The sequence below is a fragment of the Corapipo altera genome, unplaced genomic scaffold (genome assembly GCF_003945725.1).
Source record: "Corapipo altera isolate COAL_440 unplaced genomic scaffold, ASM394572v1 23, whole genome shotgun sequence".
Taxonomy (NCBI): Eukaryota; Metazoa; Chordata; class Aves; order Passeriformes; family Pipridae; genus Corapipo; species Corapipo altera.
In genome coordinates this window covers 4,814,718-4,834,804 of record NW_020884878.1, presented here as the reverse complement: position 1 = coordinate 4,834,804, position 20,087 = coordinate 4,814,718, and the positions used below count along the sequence as shown (strand labels likewise).

At 43.9% G+C, this 20,087-nt stretch overlaps 1 protein-coding gene across 2 annotated transcripts in view; it reads left to right on the top strand.

The window, feature by feature from the left end:
* The first annotated feature begins 16,309 nt into the window (after positions 1–16,309).
* Positions 16,310–20,087, top strand: part of ASPG (asparaginase) — a 46,904-nt gene continuing 43,126 nt past the window's right edge. Inside the window, exon 1 of one of the 2 annotated variants that reach the window (XM_027638042.1) lies at positions 16,310–16,513. In XM_027638042.1, coding sequence (XP_027493843.1) covers positions 16,351–16,513 — 163 coding nt within the window. In that variant the 5' untranslated portion in view covers positions 16,310–16,350. The remainder of the gene's footprint in view (positions 16,514–20,087) is intronic. The other variant, XM_027638043.1, reaches the window with a different exon arrangement.

Genomic DNA, 20,087 nt, shown 5'->3' with positions numbered 1-20,087 from the left:
GCAGTGCTTGCCATCAAACTGGTGAGCAGGGCAGGAGTGAGCTGCGCACACCACGTGACCCCCCGATGATTTATGGCCTCCATTCCTTCACCCAAACAAGTCCTTCCCATGGGTCACCATGGGGACAAAGAGAAGTGGGGTTGCCACTTGGTCCAGGGAAAGAGGGGAGGTAAATAGGATGCTTGCAATGCTAGTATTCATTTTCTCTTGCCCTCCCAAAAGTGCAGAGGTTGCTTTTTCCTCCAAAAAACTGCAATCAAAACGTCCTCACTCATGTCTAGATGAGTTCACGTCTTTTTCATGCAATGCTAATGAAACTTGTCTCTGTGCCAGTCACAGTGATGAGCCCCAGGTGCTCTGCAAACACACCACTGTGAGGGTTTTCTTTTCCTCTCCTGTGTTTGTTCTTCATGCGCTCCATGGAGGGGTTCTAAATATTTCACTTCTCTCATTTTGTTTTCTTACTAAACAGAGAATAAAACACCCAGGGGTACCTTTCTCCCTGGATACCTGTGTTTGGAAAAGGCATGGTACAGCTGTTGGCAATATTTCAGCATTTACAAAGCTCTTTTTTCTCTTTTTGGTCTGTTAGTAGCAAAAATCTAGAGTGCATAATCAGGAAATGAACAGCACATATGTATCTCTGGGGCTTTCTTGGTCTATCTTTAATAAGGACAGAAAGGCAACATTTAAAAGACAGGAAAAATAGATAAGATTTTATTAAAGTTCTTTATACAGACAGTATCTTCCACAGCACATATTTTGAGATCACAGAACATTGCTTCAGGGAGTTCCTCTGCTTTCTGTAGTTTAAGATGTTAGCTCTGTCTTGAACTAGTGTTACTTAGTCTTGACAGCAATTGTGCAAACAGCCTCCTCCTGCCCAATCGCCAGGTATGTTGGGAACTAAACAGGCAACTTTACATCTCTAAGGAGAAGATATTGCTTGGATTTTATTTATGAAGGAGAAGGAGGTAGAAAATATCCTGGGAAAAACACAAAGTGATTGCTGCTGATAGCAAGTCCTAAAATTAGGAACTGAAGCTAATATATCAGTAGAGACATTCCATAGGATATCAGTGCTACAGGATGAGGAATCTACACAGGGAAGCACAGTCTGTGAGCCTGGGGAGCTTCCAGAGGATACATGAGTCCTTCTGGAAGAAAGATTTCACACTTCCTAAATAGATGCTTTCAGCTAAAGGATAGGAACAACAGCAAAACAATCCATCCAGAGATGGATGTTTTGCAACACTGTTGTGAGCTTTCGTACCACAAACTGGAATCAGAATGGAAAGGCCTTCTTGCATACTTCCTCTGTGCATATGTGCGAGAAGGCACTCCCTGGTGATGCTATGATTTTTATTTTCACATTAAAATGTAAGTTTTGGTCTTAATTTTACTGGTGCCAGATTTCAAGTTATTGTTTTTCAATTTATTTGAACTGAGACAGTCCTTAATTTTTTTTCCCTCTGTTTTTCTGCTCTAACAATATAGTCTCATGTGATGGCTTGACAACTATAAATCCAGTTATATTTAATTTAGATCTTCTAGTATGGTATCACACAACTCCTATATTTATCTCAGGATTGATGTACAGTCAACTTGAGCTGTGTGCCTTTTAATGAAAGCTTTCCCAGTTCAGAATAATTTCCATAACTAGTTTTAATATAATCCAAAGTAGTTTTGTCTAAAGTAAATGAAAAAAGCTTCCACAAACTGTTCTGGAATATAGGAAGATAACTTAGGGCCACATTATCTGCTGTAAGAAGCAGTTAAATTGCTATAGTTTACAATAAATTTTTTTTATTATGTAATTTTGTTCTTTATAGTCTCTCTATGTAGAAGGATTATCTGTGCAATCCCAGAATATGCATCACTGCTTGATTGATGTTACATGACAGTAGAAGACTTGGCCAAAGTAGCCAATATCCTGAGGTACTGGACATGGTGTTCAGTTCTTGTTTTATTTAGTGCTGGGGGTTAAAAGAGGATATGTTGTATATTTTATCTTTTTGTGGATTAATGACTTTTGGAATTGAAATAAAAAGGACCTTTGGGGCTGGAGAGGCTGTTAGCACTAGCAGGCATTTACAGAAAAATGACCTTTGACTTGTCCTCTCATTCAAAGAATGTTAGAGGCTAAGGGAAATTTATCTAGGGCTACACTATAAAGGTGGCTGCAATGTGGATTTCTACCTTTTAGTGGCAGTAAAAAGAGATGTGAGCCAGGACCATTTGTGATTCAAACAGGGGTGGCTCAGTCTACATGAGTCTGGACCATGTGGTCCAGGTTCCTGTGATAACTAACAGAAGAATAACACCAGCAAGGGCTCTGGTCCTTTATTTATGCAACTCTAAATTGTGTCAGTGGCTAATAAAATATCAACTAGTAAAAATAAAAGATTGAATTCTAACTAGAAACACACAATACTGAGGGCTGCAGCCAGCACCCTAACAGTTGCAGTTGAACATAATTTTTAAGAGATCCAGCCAATCTAGAACCCAACTAGTTTTTAAATTGTGGTACTTGCAGGGTCCCTATGAGGAGCAGGAGAGTCCTTTCTAACTCTCAACAAAATAAGGAATTGTGAGCTCCCACAGAATGCCTGGCTGCACATTTTAAGGCTGTCCATGATGCTGTATAAGGCTCTGACACAGTTGGACACTGTAAGTAGCTCAGAGTACAGGTTGTGTTAATTGGCACTTGCTTGATTTCTTTCTCCCTCACTGAACTTTTCAGTAGTTCATACTCCTCAGAAAGGAACTTGGATTTAACAATGCTGCTTTTATTGGAGTTCTTAGGAAGGATCTTATTCCCTTGGATACAGCGAAGAAGCCACATTTGACAATGCACCCCCCCCTGTTTCAGAGAATTTCTGAGATATAATGAAGTTGAAAAATTGCTTGCTAAACAAACAAGAAGATTTTAGAGCAACAAAGAAACTTTCTGCCTTCTTCCCCCTTCCCAGTTAGTTACACCTTGGTCTGATGACTGTCATATTGTTCAAATAAGTGTTATTGTAACTTAAGCTCTGCCAGTACATTGAGTTATTTATGTAGGTGTTTTGACTGAGTTTGAACAGAATGCAGAATTGATGAGCTAAGAAACTCATGAGCCAGCATAATGAACACCACATAGGGAAGAATAAAACGTGTGATTAAGACAGGTATGAATAGAAGAAAAGGAACACCACCTCTCAAGACAGTTCCTTGGAAGTGATTTCCCAAGAGCAGGGAGAAAGAACATGACAGGGTGAGATCACTGTGCCTGAGGACATAACAGACGGATTTTTGGAGTTGGTGGGACTCAGTGAAGCATGACTTGGGCAGGCTGCAGAATCAAGGAAACAAGGCACAGGCTACATCATTTTTTTATGCCACTAGAATTCCAGATGGAGGACTGTTTTGCCCTCATCAGGACACAGGTTTCTGCCCTCTGCCTTCACCTCTTGCCAACAAGCTGGGGTGTGGGTCACAGCAGACTCATGTCATTGGTGGGGTTGATCACAGCTCGTGCTTTATTAACTCGTCCTGGCATTTGTTCCCTTTTCCTACCTATATGTCAGGATGGGGTTTATTAGTTTTGTTTCATTTTCTAAAGCCTTAAAAGTCATCAGTAGTTTATCTTGCTTGCAGCCTCTGTGAGGCCTGGGACTCATGCTGCACTTTGGTGCTCATGTACCCTGCCTGCCTTCTTCCAGTGGTGTTTTCATTCCTGATGCCAAGTCACTTCTCTTACTTTGCCTAAGGCTGTATTCAGCCTGCCCTTTCCAGTGCCTCCAGACTGGTGCCAGACTGCTGGGCACCAGGTGCAGGATCTGTTCCAGCTCATCCCAGAGGTGAAGGAGAGGTAACTGTGGAAATTTCTCCTTGCTGAGTCACTTGAGTGTTGCTGTTGACCTGCTGTGTCTGGATTGGCATGTTCTGTGCCATTGGTGGTTTTTCTAGAGCTAGAATTCCAAGGCTGAGACAGGATAGTCTCTTGGTCAAACGGTCACTGGCCTTCCCAGTGCCTTTGCCAACACAGCCAGATGTGATGTCCCTGTTCTCAGAGTGATCAGTGCTGCACAGAGCCCAATGCTGCTTCTTTCTGGCAGAACCAAAAAAAGGCAAGAAATAACAATCTGAAGCCTGAAAAAACTGAGGAGCATGCAGCCTCTCTTGCAGAGCAGTCCACCTACTGGTTCTGTTACTATTTAATGTCATATCAGGATTTGTCTTACCATGTGCACTGGTGTTTTAGCAACTGAGGGTTTCTATGAGACTTGTCACTGTGGTAGAGATGCAATTCCAGTGGATTCACCACCTTTTAACATGGAAATACCTCAATGCCATTGTCATCTCAGTGGGCCCTCCACTCTTACAGAAAAGTTTTGGTCTCAACCACCCCTCAAAGAAAGGGGAGGTTAAACTTGCACAGGCCAATGCACAGCCCCACAGCATCTGCTTCCCATCCTTGTGTCCCTTGTCACTATAAGCTGTGACTCGTGGGGCTGCAGGCTGAGAAGAACTGATGGCACAGCATGAACTCTGACCTGGGTATTCTCTGTCAGCAGATCAAACACAGAAGAACTAAAAAAAACCCAAAACCAAACAAAACCGTATTTTTTTAGCTCATGGTTAACCATTGTGAATGCTGGATGTGTACTATGCTTCTCAGAAAATTCTGATTACTATAAAATTATTAACTACTAATTATTAAACAAATTAGTTAAGACAAAATGCCTGCCTTCTAGATAACTGAATTCAGTAAGAGAATTAATCCAACTGCTGGAATATTTTAATTGACATGTAACTGTCCACAAAAAAAAAAAAAAAAAAGGCAAGCTAATCATTTAGTTGAGTATTTCAAGTAGAATGTTGTTTGGGGTTTTTTCCAGTACAAAGGCCTAATATGTTGATTAGAGAATTCTGGTAAGATGATCTCCTTGGGATTTCATTCAGACTATGAAATGTGTTAGGACATATAGTAGGAAATTGGATTCAGCTAGAGACTTAATTTACCTGCCTTCAGATCCTATAAGGGCTGAGAGCTCTAAGTGGGCTGGCATTGTATGTGAAATTACACATTGAATGAGATTAGCTACTGTGGTTATTATTTTTGTAATATCTTTTTTCCTGATCAATTAGAGTTTCTTTAAGGAGCTACTGGTTCAGTTTGGTATTACTTCCCTGTGTGGAACTCCAAAAGCTTTCTGTTGACTCATTGGCCCAGCCTGTCCAGGTCCCTCTGAATGGTGGCACAACCACCTGATGTATCAGCCGCTCCTCTCGGTTTTGTGTTGTCTGCCAATCTGCTGAGGGTGTGCTCTGTCCCATCATCCAGCTCATTAATGACAATGCAGGTGCCATTATTGACCCCCATGTAGTGACCCCAGGTGACTGGATCCCAGCTGGGACCATGGTCCTGACCATGGCAGTTCAGCCAGTTTTCAGCCCACCTCACTGCCCACTTAGCCCACACATTATCCATTTGTGTATTGGGATGTTATGGGCATCAGTGCCAAAAGCCATAGTAAAGTCAATACAAACAACATCCACTGCTCTGCCCTCACCTCTGAGCCAGTCACCAACTCAGAGAAGGCTGTCAGGTTGATTAAGCATGACAAATCTGTGGTGACTGCTCCTAACTGCCTTTTTGACCTTCATATGTCTGGAAATAGCTTCTGGGTTTATTTGCTCCGCCACTTTTCCAGGGACTGAGGTGAGGCTGACCGGCCTCTAGTTTCCCATCTCCTCTTCCTCCTCACCATTCTTGAAGGTAGAAGTGACGTTTGCTTTCTTCCACTCCTCCAGAACCTTCCCCTGATTTCTGTGACCTTTTGAAGATTATCAAATGTTATCAGCTTTTCTCTCAGCACTTGTTCATGCAGCCCATCAGGCGCCAGGGAATTGTCAGGGTCTGGTTTATTTAAGTATTCCCTAACCCGATCCTTTTCCAGTGACAGTAAGTGTTCCTTGGCCTGCATCTTCCTACAGCCTCAGGTGCCTGGGATTCCTAAAGACTGAGGCAAAGGTGCCATTGTCAGCTTTTTTCATGTCCTTTGTCACCAGGTGCCCTGCCAGCCACCAGTGAGCACACCTTTTCCCTAGTCACCCTTTAGCTGCTTATTGACCTGTAGAAACCTTTCTTATTGAACCTTTGTATCCCTCTGTAAACTCAATTCCAAGTAGGCTTTGCCTTTCATAACAACATCCCTGAACACTGACAGTATCTCTACATTCCTCCTGTGTCACCTGTCCCTTCTTTCACCTCTTGAACACTTTTTATGCTGGTTTGGAGTTCCTTGTTCATCCATGCAGACCTGCTTCTGCCTTTGCTTGATTTCTTCCTCAGTGGAATGAATCGTTCTTGAGCTCACAGGAGGTGATCCTTGAAAATGGGTCAAAAATGTATGGAGATTTTCTAGGAGTTTCATTATTTTTGATGGATGATTTAGCTAGACCATTACCTCAAGTGTTGTGAAACAATATAAATAAATGTTTACCTGAGCTTCCAGAACGACTGCAGGAAGACTATTTGCTGGACTCTCTTTTGAGGCAGTACATAGCTGTCACATACTTATATCTCACTACTGACAGCACACAACAGCGTTTCCCTTTCCCAAGATTATAGAAACTCTCCACAAATGTCAGTTTTAGAGAAAAGTGTCACCCTGAGGGAACAAGCTGCAGATATGCTATACTTTCTCTAAGGCAATTCTGTTCACTCAGACCATCATCTGTGTGACTGAACAACCCTTTGTCTCACCCAGTTCTCATTCTGGGCACATCACAGTGATGCAGGAGGAGGTGGTCAGTGTAAAGAAACCTGAGACACCTGACCCAGGATTAAGCAAGGCTGAGCCTGTTCTGACTGTGCTCACTGTGCTCCTTAAAGGCACCCCAGGACAAAGCCTCCATCCCTTCATTATTCAAACTCCATTTCCAGCTTTCCTTTTCCTGGTAACTGTCAACTCTCCCTTTGTCTGCTCTACAAAGAACAGTTCCTGTAAAACCCACAGTCAAGCTTTAGGAATAGGTAGCTCAGGTTCCTACAGCAGCACCACTGCACTAGGAAAGATCAGCAGTTCTACAGGACGTACAGGCCAGGACACTCACCTGCCCCTCCATGAATCCTGTACAGCTAAAAAAGGACAGTCCTGTTTTCTCTGGAAATAGATGACTTTCCACTGACATCCACACCCACCTTAACTTCCCCATTCACGCTCCCTGCAGAGAGCACAGTGCCATTGTGCCAGTGGGCAGAGGCTCAGCTGGAATCTGTTGGGTTCATTCAAACAACCCTTGCCCCTACAAACACACCTTTTGGGGAAGGAACTGTGAATCTCCAAACTGTGCTTACATCCTTTTCCCTTCCCCTGTGCAGGGCTGTTCATCAGAACAATATGATTCCACTGAAAGAACAGAACAAGTGCTCTCCAGCAATATCAAGACTCAAGAAATGTAAAAACCTGAGGTGCCATTTCCCTCATCTTCTGGCTCCCTCTGGGCTCTCGGGGTGTCAGCTGCCACAGCTCACAGGCACAGGGTTGTAGGTCACCTGCACTTTGAAGAGAAGGCAAGACAGAGGCTGGAGCTCAGAAGGAGTCTGGGCATTCCAGGCAACACCTGCCTTGGAACAGTCTCCTGGGACCCAGAACAGATCCACTTCTGTTCCCCAGCCCCCCTACCAGCCTCTTGCAAAATGCTTTATGGGTGGCCCTTAAAGATGCAGAAGGCCCTAAGCAGAGCCTTCAAGCTTAGCTTCCATGGGTAGTGTCTGCCCAACCTGACCCTCCTCTGCCCTTCCCCTTTTTTAACCACCAGCTCAGGAGGAGAGTGACACATTCTTGCTGCTTTCTTTGTTCTTCATCATTTCCCTGTCTTTACCACTCTTCCCTGTTCAAACATTATCTTCTGCCACCATCTACCCACTGCACAACCAAAACCATTCCAGCTCCCAAAATCCCCTCCCAGGTATACAAGATTCTTTTCCATCTTGATCTCTCTGCATGATTCATCTTGTTTAAAGCAGAAAGGCAAAGAGGGAACAGGTCTTCTGCCAGCTTGCTCCTTTTGCTGCTTCTCCTGTTCAGTGTTATAGACAATGACCTGCTGAATTCTTTAAAGCAGGCCTAAGGTCATCAGCAGGTATGGAGAGTCCATTGCCTTCATAAATGCTAGTGAAATACATCAGAATTTCAAGGCTATAAAAGGTGTCTATAATACCAGACACCTCAAATTGGAGAATGCTCTGGGAGTCTTAAACACACATCACAGGTGTGGGACCAACGTTCCTTGTGCACTATGGACACACCACCACAAATTTACATAAATTCAGAAGCACACCTTGAGATCTTTTGGAGCATTAAGTTACCTCAATCCTTGACAGGCATTTAACTGTTGGAGGCATCTGCCCTTCTCATTTATGAAATCCACTTTCCCCGCTTTACAGGCACCCATCTCTGAGATAAGGGAAAACAGGTGGCTTCGGCCTTGTCTACACGTGCTTTTGGAAAAGCCTCTCTATCCAAATACCCCAGAAAGGCCGAGGTGGGAAGGGCCTCTGGAGGCCATCATCCCCAACCCCCTTGCTACCCAGGAGCATCTCCAGATGGATTTTGAGTATTTTCAGGGGTGGAGCCTCCACAACCTCTGTAGCTAATTGTTATTTTGTACCAAAAAAAAAAAATTCCACTTGATTTATATTCTAATGCAGATCTTCAAACATTTTTAATTGTATTTTTTTTTCACTTTGCAGTGCTACTCACATGAAAAGAATCATTAGTTTTAAACTCTAGAGAAAGATCATTTCCATTCTGCATGAATCCTTAGAAAAAGAACTTAGGACTTCCTGGTGAATATGGTTTTGCCTATCTGGTAGATGACAGGATCCAAACCAAAAGAAACTATAAAATTGCCAATAGTAAGTTGTATGTGTCATATATTCTTTCTTTCACATTTCTGATCAAAGTGATAAAATTCAAACATGAAAGAAAACAACAGATCTTTGTTTTAGCAAAACTGAAGTTAAATTTGAGCGGGTTAAAAATTCAAAACTTTGTTTCACAGGCTATTCAGTGTTTGAAAAATGACTCATTGCATGAACAGAAGGTTTGAGGACAGAAGACCAGGTGGTACCAATTCCAGAGTTCACAGGAAAGGAATGTAAGTAACAGGAGTTGACAATAGAAAAAAAATTAGGAAGCTCAGAGAGTTTCTTTTTCCTGCTATGGACTACAGAATAGTGTAGATTACCTAAGAGTTAGATAACCTAAGAGTGTAGATAACTCATACTTAGAACTTTCACTTCCAGGAAGAACTTATTGCAGCATATCTAATAGTTTAGCAAGAGGCCCACGCTGTGCATCTTAGAAGCCTGGAAGCAAAAATAGTACCTCCGAAAACTTAATTGGCAAGGCTTGTGCTACTTTTGGCTAGGATAAAGTTCATTTTCTTCCTAGTAGCTACCACAAGTCTGTTTTGGATTTGTGCTGGAAACAGTGCTGGTAACACAGGGATGTTTTAGTTGTTGCTGGGCAGTGCTTACACAGCATCAGGGCTTTTTCTGCCCTCACACCACCCCACTAGCACAGAGGCTGGGGATGCACAGGGAGGGACACAGGTGGGACAGCTGACCCCCAAGTGACCACAGGGATATTCCATCCCTTATGGCATCTGCTCAGCATATACAGTGGGGGAGAAGAAGAAAGATGGGGGGGGACATTCAGAGTGATGGCATTTGTCTTCCCCATTAACCATTACAGGTGCCAGAGCCCTGCTTTCCTGGAGATGGCTGAACAGGGTTCCCATTTCTGCCCACGGGAAGGTGTGAATCAATTCCGTGTTTTGCTTTGCTTATGTGCATGTTTTTTGCTTTACCTGTTAAGCTTTCTTCATCTCAACCTATGGGTTTTCTCACTTTTACTCTTCTGTTTCTCTCCCCCATCCCACCAGGGGAGAGCAAGCAAGCAGCTCTGTGGGGCTGAGTTGCCAATGGGGGTAAAACCACAACAGGCTACATCCAAATAAGTGATTTTCTTGCAAGCAGAGAGGAATGATGACTTAATGGAGATGAGTTCTGGATGTGTTACAAGTTTGAAGCAGGGAGACTAAACAGACCAGCTGTGATGGCAGAAACTCCTTCCAGCTCGTGAATGCCATCGTATTCCTTCTCATGTATGAGATACTATTAGATATAGAACATTAAATACCACTTTTCTCTGTTAAATGCCACTTCGCTATTCTGGTTTCAAAACTCCCTGCTTCAAACTTGTAACATGTCCAGAACTCATGTCCGTTAAGTCATCCAAGGCCACCATTCTTCTCTGCTTGCAAGAAGATCACTTAACTGGGTGTAGCTTTGCCAAGTGAGTTTTCAGAGGTACTTTTGTTGCTTCCAGGCTTATGTTCCAAGATGCACAGCCTGGGCCTTTTGTTGAGGTATTAGAAACGCTGGTATCAGTTCTTCCTGGGAATGAAATTTTTAGCTTGAGTCTTCTACCTTTTTAGGTAATATTCTGTAGCCTGTAGCATTTAGGGAAATGAATGTGTTGCAACGCTCTGAGCTTATCTATTATGTTTCTTTTTCTGTTGTCAGTAGGTCTTGTGTAAGTTGTATTCTTGTGAATTCTGTTGGTGGTTTTCTCTGGAATTGGTACCACTTGGTCTTCTGTCCTTCAACCTTCTGTTTGTGCGATGAGTCATTCCTAGATATTATTGTGCAGCTTACTTGAGATCAAGTCTCTAATTCAGGGATGTTATTCAGAATTCTGTATTTCAATATATGAAGTGATCGTCAGCTGTATGCAATTAATAGCATTCAGGTTTGATTTTTGAAAATGGAATATATTTTTATATGGAAAAGACAACTGTAAATAAACAATGTGGAGTGTTTAAAAAAAAAAGGATAAAAACTTTATCATTATTTTGTCAGAAAAGTTTTCAAAAGCTGATTATTCTATGAAAGAAAATGTTGAATTTCTAATCAACTCTAGTAATCCTGCTCAAATGGAACTTCATTTTTGTTCTTTCTGGAGGGAGTCCTGCAGAACCTAAAATGACCCTTCTGTAGAGTTTAAAACTAATGATTCTTTTCATGTGTTTTTCACTACTTTTTTTACTCTGAGTATCACAGGGAAAAAAGTACAACCATTAAAAATGCTTTGAGATCTATGATACAAATAAATTAATGAAGCGGAATGTGTTTCTTTGATACATAACAAGAATTAGATGCCCATTTTTCATTCTTTTGAATAAATATTTTTCCTTGCAGCAGACCCACAATGTTTGTTTATTTAGAAACTTTTGTAGTGGATGCATCAATACACACAGTGAAACAAGAGCAGCTGAAGTTACTACATAGTTTGTTTCTCCCTTCAGACCTTGCTGGGTTCTGTTCAATAACCTACAATTTACATAAAATTTGGCAGAAAACTGCTGGCTGGGCAGTTTCTTTTCTGCACAGGTGAGTCAATATTGAAAAATTACAAGATTTTGTGTCTTGATAAATGTCTATATCAATGTGAGGGGAAACAGCTTTATTCTATTATACTGTGCTGGGGAGAAGGAAACGAAGTGTTTCTGCCTTCCAGAAATGCCTTACTTTTCCCTTTTTCTCCAGTCAGTTTCTCCCAGGATTTGGGATTCAGACCACATTTCTGTCAGCATCTCAGAGTAGGAGTTGATTTAAGACCTTCCCATTCTCAGTCTTTTGCTTCCATCTCTATTCTTGCCACTTTTGATTTTCCTGTATAACAAATACTGGGCCTTTGCACTAAGCTGGGTCAGAAACCTAGCCCAGTTGAAAACACTCTGCACTTCAACATTTTTCCCCCAGGATTATTTTTTAAACCCCACTAATTTTGATTATCATTCACTGTTCAGCCATCTGGATAGTTGCAGATGAAGTGGGATGTGCATGAAGAGATGGGGGTAAAGTGGGAGGTCCATAACCTGCTTAATTAAGCACTGCTCCCAAGAGAACCATGTTCTAAGGGAACTGAGGGGGCTGAGGTGGAAGTTCAGTTGTCAAATGAAGAAAAAGAGGGAGACAGAGAGAACCAGCAGTGACTTAAAACTACCAGATACTAATTTCACCTAAACCAATCCAAATAAATGACTTTGGTCTTTTTCGTGAGATAGATGTCGTTGACCCCTTTTGTAATGTCCTTTTTCTGAATTCTGTGGATTACTATCCAGTGAAAAAGGCAATTATCTTATGCTAGAATTATTCTTGCTTCTTGTCATATGAGCACAAGCTAAATTTCAGATATCTTGATAACAGCCCTAATTATGGTCTTGTAAATTTTTCATGCTAAAGCCCATTGAGAGCTCGATGAGAGACATGACTTGGAATGTATTGCTGGAAAGTGCTAATTTAAACATCTGGGAAACACTTGTTTCACACAAAGTGGTTTCTAAAGAGCTCTGTATACTGAAATTTATTGCAAATATAGTGTTCTAAAACCATCTATTTGCAATTGTGTTAATCTTCACTGATTTACCACTTCCAAAATTCACTTTCAGCATCATTGCAGTGATACCCAGCGGGGAACTGAGCCTCCAGTTTACACTTACAGACATATTTTATCCTGTGCATTGCATTAAACCCTTTTTTTTCTTTGTCTTAGTAAAACCACCCCAAATTCCTTTAGTTTTCAGCTTTCTTAGAACCAGCAGCAGCAATGGGAGCCTGGGTGACATTTTTCTTGTTCCTCCTGGGCAAAGAGAATGACCTGGGCTAGGGCAAACATTCTGCAGATTGTAACACCCACCTGTGTGGCAGGTGTTGCTGGCAGGACTTAGATTTCTACAGCCAGAAAGCCGAGTGTGGGGAAACAGGACTACCAGAGATGGCTTCTGTGTGACAGGTGGGCAGCAACATCTCTGTCAATGGGCTTGCAAAATTATTGAGGGAGCCTTCGAGTCAAGTCCATCAGTGGTAGCATACACTGGAGAGGATAACAGGGTTCTCTCCCATCCAAGGAAGTTGGACAACCAAGCACCTGCCTCAAGTGCCTGTATTCTAATGGACGCAGGTTGGAAAACCAACAGGAGAAACTAGGTATCTCTGTGCAGCTGAAAAATTGGGATGCTGTGGGAATCAGAGACATGATGGGAGAGTTCATGTGAAGGAATTATTGCAATGCATGGATACAAGTGCTCCTTCACAGAAATGGCAAGGTGAGGGCTGGATTTGTGCTCTCTGTAAAGGAATGCTATGGACTAAGGTTTACATTTTTGAGAGCTTTCTAGTCAGGATCACAGTGAGGGCTGCAAAGCCAGTCTCGTGATCTGTACCTATTGTAGGCCATCTCATCAGGGACAGGAGGTGGGTAAAGCCCCCTTCAGCTAGGGAGAAGCCATCACTTGATTGCAGGTCCTGGTTCTCCTGGAGAACTCGACAACCTCAGCATCTGAGAGGACAAAGTGGAGAAGGGATGAGCAATCTGTGAGATTTTTACGAACATTGAAGACAGTTATTTTGACACAGGTGCTGTACAGGCTGAATACAGGAGATGCTCTCCTGGATGTGCTACTCACAAACAAGAGGGAGTTGGTCAGGGAATGACAGTGAAAGGCAGCAGCAGCTGACATAGCAGCGTTTAGGATTCCCTAGGAAAAGGTACAGCTCTTAATACTGGGGAAGCAGGGACTGCCATGGTGGGGATTTTTCTGACACAGCAGGTGACTCTCAAATAAACAAGCATTAATTTATGCTGCAGCTACTAAGTAATCCATCTGTTACTAACTAAAAATTAAGCATTAATCAAACATTAGTCAAGCCTTATTGGGCATATGGTACTATGGGTCTTATGCTGAGCTGTTGGCTGCAATTGCTGTTATCTTTAGTTCTTGGTTCTTTATTTCTTGCAACAAAGAAAAGCAAACAGGTATTACAAAATATCTGCTACTTGGAATCAAGCAGTTCTGGGGTATATCTGGGTGCAAGCCAAACAAGATGTGTTTTACTAACTGGCCTTCACAGTCCAGAAGTGAGGAGGGAACAGAGTAGACTGAAGGCTCTAACTTTTGAGAAGCAGACTTTGGCCTCCTCAGTGGTTTAAATGTCAAGATATCTTGGGAGGCTGTTGTGAAGTGCAAAGGAGCCCAGGAGAGCTGACTGATCATTGGGGACAAACTAAAAGCAGAATAATGGTCCAAGCTGAAATGCAAGGCAGGAAGATCTCAACAGGCTGGAGGAATGGCTGACAGGAACATTGTAAAATCCAGCAAAGCCAAGTGCACAATCCTGCACCTGAGACATGATAGCTGCATAAATCAGTTCAGGCTGGAGACTGAAAAGTTATGTAGCAGCTGTGCAAAACAGGCTTGGTGGTTCTATGAGCAAGTCAGATAAATATGGGGCAGTAAATGGGACTTGCAGCAATGAAAGTGAACAGGCTGGGCTGCACTAGCAGGACAATTACAGCCAGCAGATACAGGGGAATGATTACTTCTCTCCACCTGGAACTTGTGAGGCAACACCTGGAATTCTGTGCCGCATTTTGGGCCACCCACTCTACGAGAGAGATTAACAACTTGGAGGGAGTACATAAACTTTATTTCTGTTGGAGTCGTAGGAATTGGAAGCAGAAGAAATTGCTTGGACCATCCCATAATATCTATTTTTACCTTGAAATTGAGTTAAATTTCATTTAGAAGTTGCAGTACAGGGTACAAATTAAGTTCATATGACCTGGACCCAAAAATCTCTACCATTTCCCTACACGAAGCATGTTCTCACTTTGACTTACTGACTCAGGCACTTAAGTGACATGTTTAGCCTCAAGGTACTTGTGTGGCAGGTAGTTCTCAGCTCATACAGACTGTGCTTCTCAGCAGTTGCTGTCCTCAGTAACCAGTTAATTGTGTTTTAGCCAGTTACTTTGCTAATTTTGCTTTATAGTTGGCCAGTAATAACAAATCTCATGACCTCAAGACTTACCAGAGTTCCTTGAAAACAACTTCAGCCTCCTTATATTTGATCTCATACCTGATCCTCAAAAGAAACTACCATATATTTTCCAAACACAACTCTTAGAAGTAAAACCAGTAGCTGAACTTGACACCAATACAGGGCTTAATACAATTTGTTTTATATCAGACCTTAATCTGCCTCCCTTCCCACAAATAACCTCTTCAAGTTCTAGTCTATAAGGTACACATTTCTAACTTTTTCTTTAAAATACCTATGACATCACCTTTTTAATTCCATCTCCCCACTTCCTTTACCTGCAAAATTGCTTTCTAATCCAGAGGTTTCTGCTATTCTTACCTAGACACTAAACCCTGAGCACTTTTGGCAAGACTGTTGAGAAACAGAAGTTATCTTTCACAATGGCAGACTGGATCTGGCTATACCAAGAACCATTGTGTGGTCACAGGTTTCCAAAAAATACAAGCCCTTGAGAGTGAATGTCCTCCAAGGGACAGAAGAGCTTAAATAAAGGAGCTTGTGGGCTGAGCAACCTGATCTGGTGGTCATCTTTGGCCATGGCAGGGGGTTTGGAACTACATGATCTTTAAGGTCCCTTCCAACTCAAAGCATTCTATCATCCTCTGATAATATTGCCAGACTACAGGAGAGGACTGCATATGGATGCTTGATTAAGTAAGAGATCAATCTGAATAACTTGTGGTTTTGCAGACTCAAAAAAACCCCATCTCTTGTCTTTGCACATTGAGACCTTTCCTGCACAACCCTTATGTTTTGTGTTACAGGTGTTAGCAGGCACTACGGTACGTGGCTGTCCACATTTTAGCCCAGGGCTGGATGCGCAGCCTGAAGGTGGAAACTCAGTCCTCTCTTGCGAGAAAATCAGGGTTGAAAGCCGAGGGAGCAGATTAGGGAGCAGATTAGGAAGCCTGAAACGGAGAGCAGCGGTGCTGTCCGTGCCACGCTGCCTGCTCCGGCAGGCACGAGTCACCTCTGAGGCCCGGTAAACAGGGGAAGATCCCACCTTCCTCCCCAGGGTGGAGGAAAGGGGACGACGCAGGTGGTCTCGCCGGGCTGACCCCGAGCCGTGTGTCCCCCCCTCGTCCTCCCCGAGCCCACAGCGCGTTGCCTCTCTTCGCTTCTCCTTCAAGCATGAAGGGCTCTGACCTTCCCCCGGGGCTGGAGCTGCCCCGCGGTGCAAAGTACAGGGGGTGGTGCCGGGACTGCCCCGGCCCGGCCCGGCCCCGCTCCCCCGGCGGCACCGCACGGCCGCCCCGAGCCCCCGGAGCTCCGGCGGGCGGGTACGGCCGCTCTCCCCGCCCCTGAGAAGGGGCGGCCCCGCCGTCCGTCCGCCCGTCCGCCCGCCCGCCCTATAACTCCCCGTTGTCCGGGCGGGCGGGAGATAGCGGTTCCTGCGGCGAGGGATGGAGGCGGCACCGGCGGGACGGCCACGCTCCCTCAGCAGAGCCCTGGCCGGGGAGCGCCCCGCGGGATGCGGGTGCCCCCCGGCCCCCTCCGCCAAGGCCGAGGCGCGGGTGCTGGTCATCAACACGGGCGGCACCATCGGCATGGTGCAGGACGCCAAGGGTGAGGGGGCGGGCGGCGGGGGGCGGGCGGGGGGAGCGGGGCTGGGCTGGGCTGGGCTGTGACCGTGGGGACACCCGGCGCGGTGCAGCATCTCGGGGTTCTTTTCGCTGTACCAGAAGGGTGCGAGCCTTCCTCTAATCCCCTGCTCCCCTCAGCTGGTTAATTCCGCAGCTCAGTTGATGGGCATCCTTGTGACCTCACAGCTAAGCTGGAGCAGGTTTTGGCAGGGGACAACGCGTTTCCTGCAGCGTGAGTCCTTTCTGCCCTCCTTCGCGTACTGAAAATGAAACCAACCTGATCGTACTAGTCATGCAGTCTGTTTTTAGGCTTAAATGAGCCACTGTCCCTGGCCACCCAGAGAGCATGTGCCTGGCATTCCTGATGGGAAGAGCGTGGGCCGCTGGAGCTGGTGCCCGTGACAGGGATTTTCCGGTGGTGACCTGGCAGCTGATGCGAGCGTGGCAGCGAACATGCTGCCAAGTGTCAGGATGAGCGGGATCAGATGCAGCGTCAGTGTTCACCTGCCTTGGGACAGGTTTCTGCTGCTCTCCCACCAACAGTTTGCTTCCTTCAGGAAATCACTGAAGAGTTTTGCCTTACCTTACCAAGGGAGGGGGAGACTTACCTTGATGAGAAGGCTAGATATGCCAAACCCCCTCCCACCAGCTGAAACATGTTTAAATCCAAAACTGAACTCTGAGATATATCGGTATACTGACTCCATTTTATCTGAAGGCTTCTTAGTTACCTACCTGTATATGCCATGTGTTTTCAGGTGCCCCTAAATGTCAGCAAATACATGCCCAAAATTCACTTGATACGTGCCCAGGCCCCCAATCCAGAAGCTGGTTGGATTGGTACCTAAGCACCACTAGACCCTCACTCAGTAGGCACAGGTCCTAAGGGATGACAGGAGCATCAAATAACAAATGTGTCCAGGAAAAAGAACAAATTTCAGTCAAGTCTGACTTGCTGTAGGGCTGTGCATTTGCCAGCATTGTTTTAAAGGAAAACAGTGTAATGTAAGGAGTGGGAGTGAGAGGGAATCAGTCCAATTTTGATGAATATCTATTTAGTTTCTTCCCTCCTTCACTTGGAAAGTAGTGGAGCATCCCAGGCCTTCCAGAGCCTGTGTCTATCTGGGTTCAGAAGTGCAGGTACTTGTGATCCCTAGTACAGAGTTGCCTGAAATACAGTCTCTGCTGCTCATCTGTAGAATGAGTACACTCAGCGCTTCATCTTGGAGCTTCCTAGACTTGATTTTTTTTTTCTAACACGTCCTTTCTTCTCAGAAGATGGTGATTGGCTGCTTCGTATTATTGTAGGGAAGATGCTTTAAAGTGTTTTTCTGCCTTTTTTTTCTATAGGTGTCATCTTTGTGTTTAATCTATCAAAGTGGTAAAAAAAAAGTCCATATTTCAAATTATGTGGTCTTTCCTTTCTCAGTTTGCATCGTGTATACTAAAATAATTTTCTGCTTTTATTGCCTCAGCTTCCCTCTGACTCTTTAAGCAAACAAATTAAAATCATGTGTCTCATTCTTTTATAAATGAACTTTATAACTTCCTCTCATCTTGTATGCCTTTTTTTTTTTACTTTTGCTTAACAAGTGTCAATCATTAAAGCATGTGCAAACAATCTCACAGTTATGATTCAATGATGCTGACTTGCTGTATCCTGGTGAGGGTTTCGACCTGCTTTTCATACACAGATCTAGCTGCAGAGCAGCCACAGTACCTCTTTCAGAATATTTGGCAGTCTTTAGTGTTCAGAGGCTGGTGAAAGGGCATGGGAAAGGCAGCATGCTTTAAGGGAAAAAAAAAAACTATAGATGCTCATTTCTTTTATTAACCTGTAGATGGAAAATGCCAGTTTACAATCCTACCTAGGGCTACAAGTGTTTTATTGCAAGCAGTGTGAACAGAATTAGCTTCCTTGAGCTGCACGAAACCTTTCATAGCAGCAACTGCTATGAGTCAAGGGATCCAGCTAGGTTTCTACCTAACTAATGTTTGTCTAGGCTTACAAGGTTTTCTGTGGCCTTTCCATTTGCTGAGAGAAGATGGATTACTCTTTAAAATCAGACAGGTTTGATAGGCCTAATGTGTTCTGCAAGGAATATGTTTCTGTACAGAACTGCCCCCATATGCAAGACCAATAGAATCACATTCCTGGGGCTCGTTGTACATGTGTGGAGCAGTCATTTATCAACATCATATCTGATTGTAAACCTCCTGCAGAGTTTCTGCAGTTGACCTGTACCCATCTGGCAAATCCAGCATGTCTTGAACCAGTTGGACTTTCTGCACACTTACAGGTTACCTGCTCAGGAGTAATTTTCAGAGGATGAATAGTTAGTTTGAGTTGGATGACAACCAGACTTAGGAGCAGACAGTCTCAGTATTCATGATTTTGCTGTCAAGCCACTTCACTATCATCATCATCATCATCGTCGTCATGGCCAGGCTTCGTGAACCAAGATTTGGGAAGGGCTCCACCCACCTTTTGTTGCAAGCATGGTAGTGGCTAAAAAGGCCAATACGAGATAGGCATGACTGGTTGCATCAAGCCACTTCAGTGCATTTTTAAAATGTCTTCCTCCTACTTATTTCCTCCTACAGCAGTTTCTTTTGGCTTATCAGGAGTGCATGTCAAAAAGACAATCTTCCTGCACTCCATAGTGAGGTTATTGTGATACTGATCTTTCCATCAAGTTTGTGCTCATGCTTCTCCTGGCTGGTGCCTTCAGGACAATCTTTTCCTTGGGTGTGTGGATTGAATCTCTTTCCTGGCTTTTACCTGAAATACTAACGAAAAAAGCACCCAAAAAATCCAAGTAGAACTAAGCTAAATACCCTTAGAAAGATTACTTATCTTGAAGTAGAGTCTGCCTAGGTAACATAGTTATTTTTCTGTCTCTTCTAGACATACTAGGTTGCCAAAGGACTGGCTTCTGTAGTCCAAACCTTTTCGTGTTAGAAATCTGTGTACCTCATTTCTGAAAGCTCCAAAGACTACACATGCCGAAATGAATATTTTGGACAATGCTTTCTGCTTCTCTGCCTTTGCAAGATGTAGTTTTCAATTTTGGGATGTGGCACCATAGATGTATATGCCATTTTTATTGATCTTACATAGGTCAAAACTGGCTTAGCAATGTCCTTTGCATTCCTCAGTGTGGTGAGTTTGTTAGGATTGGGGGATAACTTCAGCATGCTGATGTACAGGATGGTCCTTCTCCCCAAGCACCTCTGGCTTCTTGGGTGCAGAGTCCCACTGCATCAGAGTTTTTCAGCTCCCTGTTCTCTGCAGCAGCACAGGTTGTAGGATGTCTCGTTTGGCAGGTAGCTATAACTGTGTTATCTGTAGCACCGGGGTGAAAAGCAGAGGCCTCAACTGTTGGTGGGACAGAACCATGATTGTTCTCCTTGGCCACAGGTGCTTGTTTGCTGTTCTGCCTTTGTCTGCCTGCTTTGTGATGCCCAGGCTGGCCAGCTAAAGAGGGAAAGGACAGAAGCTGATGAGAGCTCTTTGGACAAGTCGCACAGCCCGCCTCTTCTCTGCAGGGGTGAAG